The 11,705-nt window shown below is 45.6% G+C and overlaps 1 protein-coding gene across 1 annotated transcript; it reads right to left on the minus strand.

Annotated features, from left to right (window-relative positions):
* Window positions 1-497: 497 nt before the first annotated feature.
* LOC137331150 (probable G-protein coupled receptor 148) lies at window positions 498-1,535 on the minus strand. The gene has a single exon (XM_067994755.1). The coding sequence runs from the start codon at window positions 1,533-1,535 to the stop codon at window positions 498-500; it is 1,038 nt and encodes a 345-aa protein (XP_067850856.1).
* Window positions 1,536-11,705: the final 10,170 nt, after the last annotated feature.

Genomic DNA, 11,705 nt, shown 5'->3' on the forward strand with positions numbered 1-11,705 from the left:
TGTAAAGGATCCCATGGCATTATTTTGAAGAAGAGCAGGAGAGTTTTCCCGGTATCCTGGCCAATATTTATCCCTCAACCAACATACTAAAAGCAGATGACCTGGTCATTTATTTCATTGCTGTTTGTGGGACCTTGCTGTGTGCAAATTGGCTGCCACGTTTTCCACATTACAACAGTGACTATACTTCAAAAGTATTTTGATGGCTGTAAAGCGCCTTGGGACGTCCTGAGGTCGTGAAAGGCGCTATATTAATGCAAATTCTTTCTTTCTTTTACTCTAACTTACCATGAGCAAAGCCAAGGGACATTCACTGGTATATATTTTATGAGTCAGTGTATATATTATATCTTTTATAATTAATTAATTTTAGCGTATTTAAAACAGAGAAAAGAAGACACGTATATAACCATACAACACTTGTAACGATCTTAGTTTAGTGTAAATACACTCTGACAAGCCTGAGGGGGTAATGTGAAATCTGTGTTCTCACAGAGTTAAAACATGGGTTCCACCTGATTAACTTCTTTTAAAAAGATGAAAGATTTGATAACCTTTGCTAATTCTCTGTACCTCATTCCATACAGATAGGGAGCCAGGGCCTTTGGTGCCACCATTACTGTATTAGACATGGCCCGAGCTATGAATATGGTCGTCTTGAACTTGATTACGTCGCAACTATATAAAATCCTTTCCACTAGCAGCAGTAACATTGAGCAAAAGTAAAAAGCAAAGATAACGGAGTGCATTAGAAAGGTGAGTCTTGCCCTGGAGGAAAAGCCGCTCCATATCCCGGAATTCCTCGTTTTCCAGTACAACATGAAGTAACAGCTCAGTAGCAAACATATGCATGACAGCAACAGGACGATGATCAAGCCATAAAAAAGATGCATGAGGACTGCACCGTTTGGGACTATCAGGAAAATGTAGTCTACCTCACAGAATTGTAGCTCGCAAAACGGAGCCTGTTGGGTTGTTAACATTATTACGGTGATGATGAACTGGGGCAAAGCAACCACAATCCATATAAAGATGACCAGTCTAACAGCCCTGGAGGGAGGAAGCAGTGTGATATAATGCAGAGGCCAGTTAACAGCTAAGTAGGTGTCCATCACCATGGCTGTGATTGTCATTATCCCACAGCAGCATGTAGTCGTTAGAGTAAAAAGCAGCAACTCACACACCACCTTGGGAGAGCTCAGCTGGGAAATGTTAAAAAGCTGGATGCAGAAGTTTAGCACCAAGTAAATTAAGTCACTGATCAAGGTGTTGCTGAGCAGCAGATATCTGGATTCTTGGCGGAGGCTGCTGCTGGTAAAAATGGCTAGCAGGACCAGCGGGCTGGCTACCAAAGATGCAAAGAAGCAGAGTGCTCCAGGGATGACCATGAGCTTGGATCTGCCCTGTGTCAAAGCAAGAGCCCATTGCATGTATATGTCAGCAATCATACTGGAGGCAGTTGTGGAGTTTGGGAGCTCTGTTGATGAGTTGTTGGAGTGGAAATGAAAAGCACATTCAGCATCAAGTAGAGTCATCCTGCTGCGTTCAGTGAAGATTCACAAATCATTTATCATCTTCATCCTCTAGAAAAAGGGAACGTGATCCCAAATAATTAGAATCTCTTTTCTTATGTACCAAATTTCAGTCCGTTCCAATATTCTTCCTAGATGAAGCTCAAAACCACATTGCTCATCTTTCCCACGGGGAACAGTTATTTAAAGTCCAAACTGTTTTACTGTGAGAAGAAAGGTACAGTTCACAGTGCACCTCTCCTCTTAACTGCATTCGAAATCCAGATTGCCTATATCCTGCGCAAGCTCTCACTGTGGCCTCTGAAAGTAACAGCATGGAAGCCCCATATCTACTCCAAGCTCAATTAGCTCCGGAATGCAACTCCTCTCTGCCTCTCTCAGAAACTTCTGAGCAAGTGTAGCTCTTCAAATCATTGCAACTGATGTATTTTTGTTTCATGGTGGGTGCATGGCGGTGAACAGATGGAGTAGTCAAACAAAGCCCATATCAAACAACTTGACTGCCGCTAATGCATACATTCCACTTCTCCTAATGTGTTACACAAACTTTGGCAGGGGACTCATGACAACGAGTTACCTGTTTGTTTAACAAGCACATTTATTTATTAGCTGTTAATTTATTTGATTTTTTTTTGATAATATCTAAAAAATCTCCTTTGAAACCCTCTAGAAATGATTTCCGCAGTGCCATTTTTCCTATATTTGAACCAATCAACCAAAGGAAGACAAAAGCAAAACACTACGGATGCTGGAAATCTGAAATAAAAACAGAAACATAGAAAATAGGAGCAAGAGTAGGCCATTCGGCCCTTCGGGCCTGCTCCGCCATTCAAAATGATCATGGCTGATCGTCTAACTCAGTACCCTGTTCCCGCTTTTTCCCCAAATCCCTTGATGCCTTTAGAATTAAGAAATATATCCATCTCTTTCTTGAATACATCATGCTGGAAATACTCAGCAGGTCAGGCAGCATCTGTGGAGCGAGAAACAGAGATAACGTTTCCTCTCCACTGATGGTGCCAGGCCTGCTGAGTATTTCCAGCATTTTCTATTTTTAAACCAAAGGAAGACTTGGGTTCTTGGAGTCGACTTGGACGCTCAAACCTCGCTGTGCAGAAAGACAAACCAAAGCCGAGAGATTACTCTTAGCTGTATCAGTGGGCAAATGCTTAATGCCTTCATATGACATTCTTCTGTTTGCTATTTTAGCTGAGATGTTAACCAATCTTAACTAAGAGGTTTATCCTTTGTCAAAACAGCAGACCGTGGAATGTCATCCGAATATGCCAGGCGTTCGCCCGCTAAAATCAACAACCTCTACCCTTAACTTTCCAGTGTCCCGTGTCAGAGTTACTGGTGATGTAGGCCCAGAATTTCCTCAAGCTGCTCCCGCTCCACCGCCGTAACTTTACTAGAAGTCCGTCGGAAACCCCGTTTAGGCTGCACTTCCGGTGAAGTTACGGCGGTGGAGCTTCCAGGAAATGTCGGGCCTGTAATCGAATAGAATCACTGCCTGTGCTGTACATATACGGTGTACTATGCCTGGAGCAACTGTACCCTTATACTTATAGGACCAGCATGGCACTCTTAACTTCATCACATTAAAGGCAAGATTCTCTCATGCATCAGAAGGAAAGCTCTGACCCTACAGTACCAAGAGGCTGTAGTAACGAGATTAGAGCTGGATTTCAAACACAACCCTGCCAATTAATGGTTCACTGGGGAGCCCTTGAATTTTGCCTATTTTGAATAGAAGTTGGCCTGACCCTTTAAAACAAATGGCGTAGCAGATTGTAGATGCCATGTGAGCATTCTATACTGCTATGTGACTCCTCACAGTTGTGATGGGCAAATGATTGTGATTTGTCGCTGAAGTCCAGTGTGGGCCAAACCACGGGTTCTTGGCCATCTAATTGGGGAAGGAGGGGGGATTTCTATTTCAGTCAGGCGTCATTGGAGAGATAAGATCGAACAATACATTGTGAAACCAACCAGGGAACAGGCTATTTTAGATCTTGTCTTGTGTGATGGGACAGGATTAATTAGTAATCTTAATTAGGATTAATTAGATCCTCTGGGGAAGAGTGATCATAATATGATAGAATTTTACACTGAGTTCGAGAGTGACGTACTTAAGTCCGAAACTAGAGTCTTAAACTTAATCAAAGCCAATTACATAGGTATGAGGGGCGAGTTGGCTAAGGTTGATTGAGAAATTAGATTAAAAAATATGACAGTAGATAAGCAATGGCGAACATATAAAGAAATATTTCATAATTCTCAACGAATATACATTCCATTGAGGAATAAAAACTCTACGGGAAAAGTGATCCATCCGTGGCTAACTAAAGAAGTTAAGGATAGTATTAGATTAAAAGAAGAGACTTATAATGTTCCCAAGAAGAGTAGGAAGTCTGAGGATTGGGAGAGTTTTAGAAACCAACAAAGGATGACCAAAAAATTGATAAAGAGGGAGAAAATAGAATATGAGAGTAAACTAGCAAGAAATATAAAAACAGATTGTAAGAGGTTCTACAAGTATGTAAAAAGGAAGAGATTAGTGAAAGTAAACTTGGGTCCCTTAGAGGCTGAGACAGGAGAAATTATAATGGGGGAAAAGGAAATGGCAGAGACATTAAACAAATATTTTGCATCAGAAATAGTGGGGAACCAAGGGTCTAATGAGAGTGATGAACTTAAAGCAATTAATATTAGTAAAGAAAAAGTACTGGAGAAATTAATGGGACTAAAAGCCAACAAATCCCCTGGACCTGATGGCCTACATCCTAACGTTCTAAAAGAGGCGGCTGCAGAGATAGTGGATGCATTGGTTGTGATCTTCCAAAATTCCCTAGATTCTAGAATGGTCCCAGTGGATTGGAAGGTAGCAAATGTAACACCACTATTCAAGAAAGGAGGGAGAGAGAAAACAGGGAACTACAGGCCAGTTAACCTGACATCAGTCGTCGGGAAAATGCTGGAATCCATTATTAAGGAAGTGGTAACAGGGCACTTAGAAAATCATAATATGATGAGGCAGAGTCAACATGGTTTTAGGAAAGGAAAATCATATTTGACATATCTATTAGAGATTTTGAGGATGTAACTAGCAGGGTAGATAAAGGGGAACCAGTGGATGCAGTGTAAGTGGTTTTCTCGGGTGTACCGAAAACACACCCCTTACTATATGTTCTGGAACAATAGGGATTATAAGGACAGATCAAACTCGGACAAACATTTTCGGGCTTAACTGTATTGTGTTTAATAAGATTAACAATAACACTAGTAAACAGTACAAACAGTACAACCCTGGCTTGTCCAATAAGCTCTACCGTGCTAAATTACCACGGCCTAATAAGAGAAATCTCCCGTGAAATAAATTAACACAGGACCCCCCGCCCCCCCCCCCCCCAGAACTAAAACCCTCTAAGGTTTGGATGGGACTTACAATCACCCCCTCACACAGTTAAGTGGTCTTGTGGATGTGTAGGCGCAGGCAATATGCTCACCCTGATTGCCCATTGTTGCTTGCAGTTTCTTACTGCACGTCTCGCTCCTGGTCCCGTACCGTCGATGCAGTATCCAAGTTCCAGTTTGAATCGAGGTCCGTTGATGAGGGATGAAGAGCAGCGCTCAGCTTCTGGCGGTGTTCTGTTGAATCGAACAGAGCCCCACTCGATGCTGAGGAGCAGAGAGAAGAGAGAGCAGACTCCCAGAGCCCACCTGAGCCGACCAGAGCCGAGGTGATACTGTGCTGAGCTGAACCTGTAGCTAAGCCCAAACGATACTAATACTGATCGAAGTATTGACTCAAGTCATCTGTCTGCCCACTCCCACCCCCCCCCCACTCCGGAGTGACTCATAAACTTTGAAATCTTTGTGAAAAATGCTATTTCGTTATCCCACTCCCAGGCCTTGCACCTGGAGAGACAATGAGTGCTGATTACTGGGTGTCTGTCGTTTCCTGAGTTGATGGCCCCCATTAGCAGGTAATGGGTTTCGATCTCAAACTGATCTTACTTAACTGGCTTCTCTCCTGGCAATATCCTGCCTCCCACCAGGAGACTGAGTGTCTCTGAGTTACCTCTCGGGGTATTGTTCCCAGTAATCTTGTCAAATGGTGATGACGTCAATTGGCCTGGGTTCCCTTCCACCCAGCCTGTCAGTGTGAAATGTCCGTTTGAGTATGAATGCACCTTAGTCAGGTTAGCCTGGCTCGAAACTCCTGCCAGTCAATCCTATTCCCTAAGCCACTCCCACAACTTGCCAAACAGTACAGTTCTTTCTTGGGGGTATTGGATTAAAAATATGATTCATAAAAATGGCCAGAACGGTGCTGCTACAGTAGTATATTTGGATTTTCAAAAGGCATTCGATAAGGTGCCACATAAAAGGTTGTTACACAAGATAAGGGCTCATGGGATTTGGGGTAATACATTAGCATAGATAGAGGATTGGTTAATGGACAGAAAACAGAGAGTAGGGATAAATGGGTCATTCTCAAGTTGTCAGGTTGTAACTAGTGGGGTGCCGCAAGGATCAGTGCTTGGGCCTCAGCTATTTACAATCTACATTAATGACTTAGATGAAGGGACCGAGTGTAATGTATCCAAGTTTGCTGACGATACAAAGCTAGGTGGGAAAATAAGCTGTGAGGAGGACACAAAGAGTCTGCAAAGGGATATAGACAGATTAAGTGAGTGGGCAAGAAGGTGGCAGGTGGAGTATAATGTGGGGAAATGTGGGGTTATTCACTTTGGTAGGAAAAATAGAAAAAACAGAATATTTTTTAAATGGTGAGAAACGATTAAATGTTGGTGTTCAGAAGGATTTTGGTGTCCTTGTACACGAATCACAGAAAGTTAACATGCACGTACAGCAAGCAATTAGGAAGGCAAATGGTATGTTGGCCTTTATTGCAAGGGGGTTGGAGTAGAAGGGTAAGGAGGTCTTGCTGCAATTGCACAGGGCTTTGGTGAGACCTCACCTGGAGTATTGTGTACAGTTCTGGTCTCCTTACCTAAGGAGACCTTAGAGGTGGTGCAACAAAGGTTCACTAGATTGATTCCTGGGATGACAGGATTGTCCTATGAGCAGAGATTGAGTAGAATTCTCTGGAGTTTAGAAAAATGAGAGGTGATCTTATTGAAATATATAAGATTCTGAGAGGGCTTGACGGGGTAGAGGCTGAGAGGCTGTTTCCCCTGGCTGGAGAGTCTAGATCTAGAGGGCACAGTCTCAGGATAAGGGGTCAACCATTTAAGACTGAGATGAGGAGAAATTTCTTCTCTCAGAGGGTCGTGAGCCTTCTCCCAGAGGGCTGTGGCTGCTCAGTCGTTGAGTCTATTCAAGGCTGAGATCGATAGATTTTTGGACTGTAAGGGAATCAAGGGATATGGGGTTTAGGAGGGAAAGTGGAGTTGAGGTAGAAGATCAGCCATGATCTTATTGAATGACGGAGCAGGCTCGTGGGGCCATATGGCCTACTCCTGCTCCTATTTCTAATGTTCTTATAACTATTTAGGAGAGGGCTGGGAATCTGCAGCAGACTTCTGAAGTGTAGTGGTAAATGTCCACATGTTTTCTCTTTGGGAGTTGCAATTGTATTCCCTGGCAGTTCAAACTGAGCAGCCTGCAGGATGGCAGGATCAGAATAATTGCTGATTTTTCAAATGGTCAACAACTAAACCCTTACTTCTGCCGATTTACACAACTTTGGTGAAGATGGCGTTTGACAACATGAACCAGGGATATGTCAAAAAGAACCCGTTAAAAAGATTCACAGGGAGAAAATAACAGATAAGAGCCTAGAAAGTACTGCTGGTGGCATTGGCAGACAGACACATTTGTCTCAGTGCATTCCCCTAACATTTCTTGATCCACTATTGTAAACTAGGAAACTGTAATGACTGATGAGAAGAAACTCATTTCCTGGGCCATTACTGCATTGCTCGCTGGGATATATATCTGCTCGGTCACTGGGAGCGATCGTGTGATCCTTTGCTCGCCATTGGGAGGGACGGAATATGGGATTACCCTTCTTAAGGACAATCTTCAAAGAGGCTGGTTTTATGTCAATCGGAAAAGACACATTTGTTAGATCTGGGATTCTGAATCTGGAGTCCATTCAGATTGATATGCAGGTCTGACTCCGTGAATGAATAAACTGCCCGGTGTGGTATTGAGCTATACAGACCAGGAAAGTCAGAGGTTCAATCCCTGGCCTGTGCTGATCTCAGCTGGGGGTTTTGCAGTGCAGTGGCGCACTATGATTTGCTACTATGTCTTGAGGATAGAGTGGAGAGCTGGGAGCCGGGAGCCGGGCTCCAGCGTATATGTTGTCTCCAACAGGGAACGTGCATGGTGTTGAGAGGAACTCACAGAAAAAACACAACGGGGTGAGATTGGTCTTGGGCGACAGCGCTAAACGGGTGATAGCGAATAAGCCCCCCGTTTTAAACTCTGCCCGATTTACACTCCGCCTGATTTGCTTTTCTATTACCTTCAATGCCGCCCATGATGAAATTCACCCCCATTTTATCCAAATAAATAGTGTACTTGCCAGGGGCACTTGAGTATTTTGCTATTAATTATGACAATAAAATTAGTCAAAGGAACATTGGAACATTAGGAACGGGAGGGGGGCCATTCAGCCCCTCGAGCCTGCTCCGCCATTCAGTTAGATCAGGGCTGATCTTTTCCTCAACTCCATTTACCCGCCTTTGCTCCATATCCCTTGATACCCTTACCCAACAAAAATCGATCGACCTCAGTCTTGAAAGATCCAATTGTCCCAGCATCCACAATCTTTTGGGGGAGAGAAGAAGATGATATTAAAGAGTTTGAACTGCCAGAGGGGAGCCTCGCCCACCGATCACCCAGAATGGGAAATTCCAGATGTGCCATTCACAATTTTCCAACCGTTGATTTGAGGCTCACCGCCAGCAGCACAAATTCGGGAAATGACCCCATAATTCTTTCATCTGATCTACCACATAAAGTGCAAACTTTGACTTTTCACTAAGAAAATCTTTGTCTCTCCCCATCCCCTCGATTTTCTTCCCTCCTCTCCTGCCCTCGCTGACTGCTGCTGCCTTCACAGGCTTCTGAATTCCCTGCCCAAGGGGTCACTCTTCAGCTGTGAACCAAGGCAGCGAGGGTTAGCAGTCCCCATCCTCACCTGCCGTCTCCCCGCACTTACCTCCCAAATGGGGATCACTGTATCATGGTCAAGTGGGGAAACCCTGGATGATTTACCCCCTCTCAAGGCTGGGGAAACTGAGGCCAATTATTGCACCCCAACTACAGCCCCAGCTGAGATGAGTGAACACAGCGCAGACAGACTGAACCTGGGACCTTCTGGCCTGTATCACTCACTGCTAAACCAGGCACTGCCTTCGGAGTTCAGCGACGTCCAAGTTCTTTTGCCTTCATGGCTGCATAGGTCGGTACCATGGTGCCTCAGAGGCAAAGTTATTTCAAGTTTAAATTCTTGTTGCATTAATTTACATCTTAAGCTGTTGACAATAAAGCATCTTGTTCTGATTTGGGATTTATCCATCAATGAGGCAACCGTGCTAAGAACACAACCCTTTTCAAACCTCCAAGTCCACAAATTTCAAGTCAGAGAAGCCATGCAGAAATAGGATGGGATTGTCAGAGCTTGGGGAGGGGGGGGGGGGGCGGGTGGGGCTGCATGGGGCCCACGGCATTAGTTTGGGCAGCGGGGCATTTGGCCATTGGGGCAGCTAACAAGAGAAGTTGATGATAAAAAAGTTAACATGGGCATGTGTATACTCAACAAATTCCCGAGATCAACTGAATGTGAGGATTTCCAGAACCCGATGGACTGGAATTCTTGCATCGATGGCAACACACTGCTCGTCCCAGGGTTCTGGGTAACAGGGACCTTCCCTGACCCCTGAGCCCTAGCCAGTGATTTCTTGTGGTATGTGACTATGGTCACCAACACCCCACAACAGACCTTCTGGCTGATCTGCTCCTCTCGGTACCTGTTGCCAAGGCTTTCCCCGTTACATGAGGCAGCGCTTGTTTGACTAGGTCTCCCCTCGCACTGCAGAATATTTCATTATTTTCCATAGAAAAAAAAGTAACCAGAATTAAGAAGTGCTGCCCTATGGCCAGGGCATCTGCGGGCAGAAACTCTATCTTGCATTCCAGGGCACTGCATGTTACAGCATCGATGCTGTGGCCAAGTACAGAGGTTTCTCTGCACTTGGCCAATATAGATAGAAATAAGTGATTGTTTTGACAAGATACGCTCCCCCTCATCCTGAGGGTCTTGGATTGTGTTGGCGCTGTGGGTGCTACTGAGTGGGACACTTTATCAACAGCAAAGAGATCTACAAAATAAACTGACCTTTCAGCGGAAGAGTCACAGTCACCTGCCGCATCTAGAAACAGTATCCATTGAGTAATTTCAGCGAGCTGGTCCTGCGTCACTGAAGCACATTAATTTATCTGCAATTAAGATGTTCTTCACTTAGAGCTGTTTACACAGGTACTCTGGTACATGAGGTATGTCTGCATTAGTCACTTTCAGTCCACACAATGGAGATAAGCCATTCACTACCCCATCTGTGAACCGGATTCCTCAGTTGATGAGCATTAAAGAAGCAGCATCTCAGTTCTCAAAAACTACAATGAAGTTTTTTGTGATTCTTTTTTTCTTTTCCTATTTTCTGCCTTCTCTCCTAAAGGCATTGTCTCTTGCTGGGTTATGGTTCCATTGGAGCCATCCAGTATCTCATCTACTTTTGGTGCGCAAGCCTAGGAATGAATATCAGCAGGCTATTCAACTATGGAGGGCATCTGGGATCCGGTCCACACTTGACGACCACACACACACACACACACACACCCACACTCACACACATTTTCCAGGCAGAGATCACTGGATAGCACTCAGGAGTGGGGAACTCCAGCTGATTTTTCCCTCTCTAGCCTGAGAACAGTTGCAATGCCTCTACTGCCCACCCTGTCCCCGAGATCAGTGAACTCAGCAGAGGCCAGGGGCCTAATTTTCTGAGTAAAAAATGGGTGGGTTGGGGGCAGGGGGCATTGAAAATCACCACCATTCCAGACCCGCACCTAACCCGCCTCCAACCCGCCCATTTCCGGTTTTCACTGGGGCGGGAAGAGGGGCGGGCGACCAACCCGCTCCCAGGAGGCAGGTCGGGCCTTAAAACTTTTCAAGGCGCCTTCAGGCCTCCATTTTTCTCAAATTCCCAATTTCAACCCTGGGGGGGCCGGGATTCCTGGGCCCTCTGTTTTACGCCTCATGAAAGGAGGCAAGAAGGCCCGAGACTAACAGGTAGGTGCCTAGAAATGCACAGCTTGTGGGCCCGGAGGAGTAGGATGTTTCCCCCAGGTCCAACAACTTGCACGATCCCCCCCCACCCCCCCCCCCCCGATCGCGGACTCCCGACCCCCGATCGCGGACCCCCCCCCCCGATCGCAGACCCCTGACCCCCGATCGCGGACCCCCCCCGATCGCAGACCCCCCGACCCCTGATCACGGACCCCCCTTCCCCGATCCTCCCCCCGATCTCCGACCCTGATCCTCTCCTCCACTCCGATCCTCCGACCCCCATTCTTCCCTCTCAACGATCACGGACTCCTGTGACTGACCCCCGATCCCATCCTCCATGACTCATGATCCTATGCCAATCTATGTCCACCAGTGCCCACCTATGCCCCATACCCACCTATGCCCCATGCCCACCCATGCCCCCCGTGCCCACCCATGCCCCCTGTGGCCACCCATGCCCCCTGTGGCCATCCATGCCTCCCCGTACTAATGGGTTTCCCGACCTCAATTTGACCCCCCCTTCCCGGCTCAGTTTTTAAATTGAGCCCCAGGAACCAAACCTAGGAATTTCTGGTTCATTACAACACCGGGCGGTGCATTCACCCAGTGAGCTGTCAGGGAGCTATTTTGTCTTTGATTGATGAGTTATTTTCCTAACATTTGTTTGCAAGAGTACCAAAAACGGGGCATGGATGCAGAGGATAGCCCTATTCTCCTAACAGATATACCCTCCAGTGTTCCATCTCATTCAATTAATGTAGGCACCATGGACCTATGGAAGTATTTCCTAAATGCTGAGAAGCAAGGAACTGATCAATTAGAATGTGGCTGATGTACCTCAA

The sequence above is a fragment of the Heptranchias perlo genome, chromosome 13 (assembly GCF_035084215.1).
Source record: "Heptranchias perlo isolate sHepPer1 chromosome 13, sHepPer1.hap1, whole genome shotgun sequence".
In the NCBI taxonomy this organism is placed as follows: domain Eukaryota; kingdom Metazoa; phylum Chordata; class Chondrichthyes; order Hexanchiformes; family Hexanchidae; genus Heptranchias; species Heptranchias perlo.

What these genes read in the sequence shown, in the direction of transcription:
- LOC137331150 (XM_067994755.1), bottom strand. Translation starts at nt 1,535, where the DNA reads ATGACTCTACTTGATGCTGAATGTGCTTTTCATTTCCACTCCAACAAC.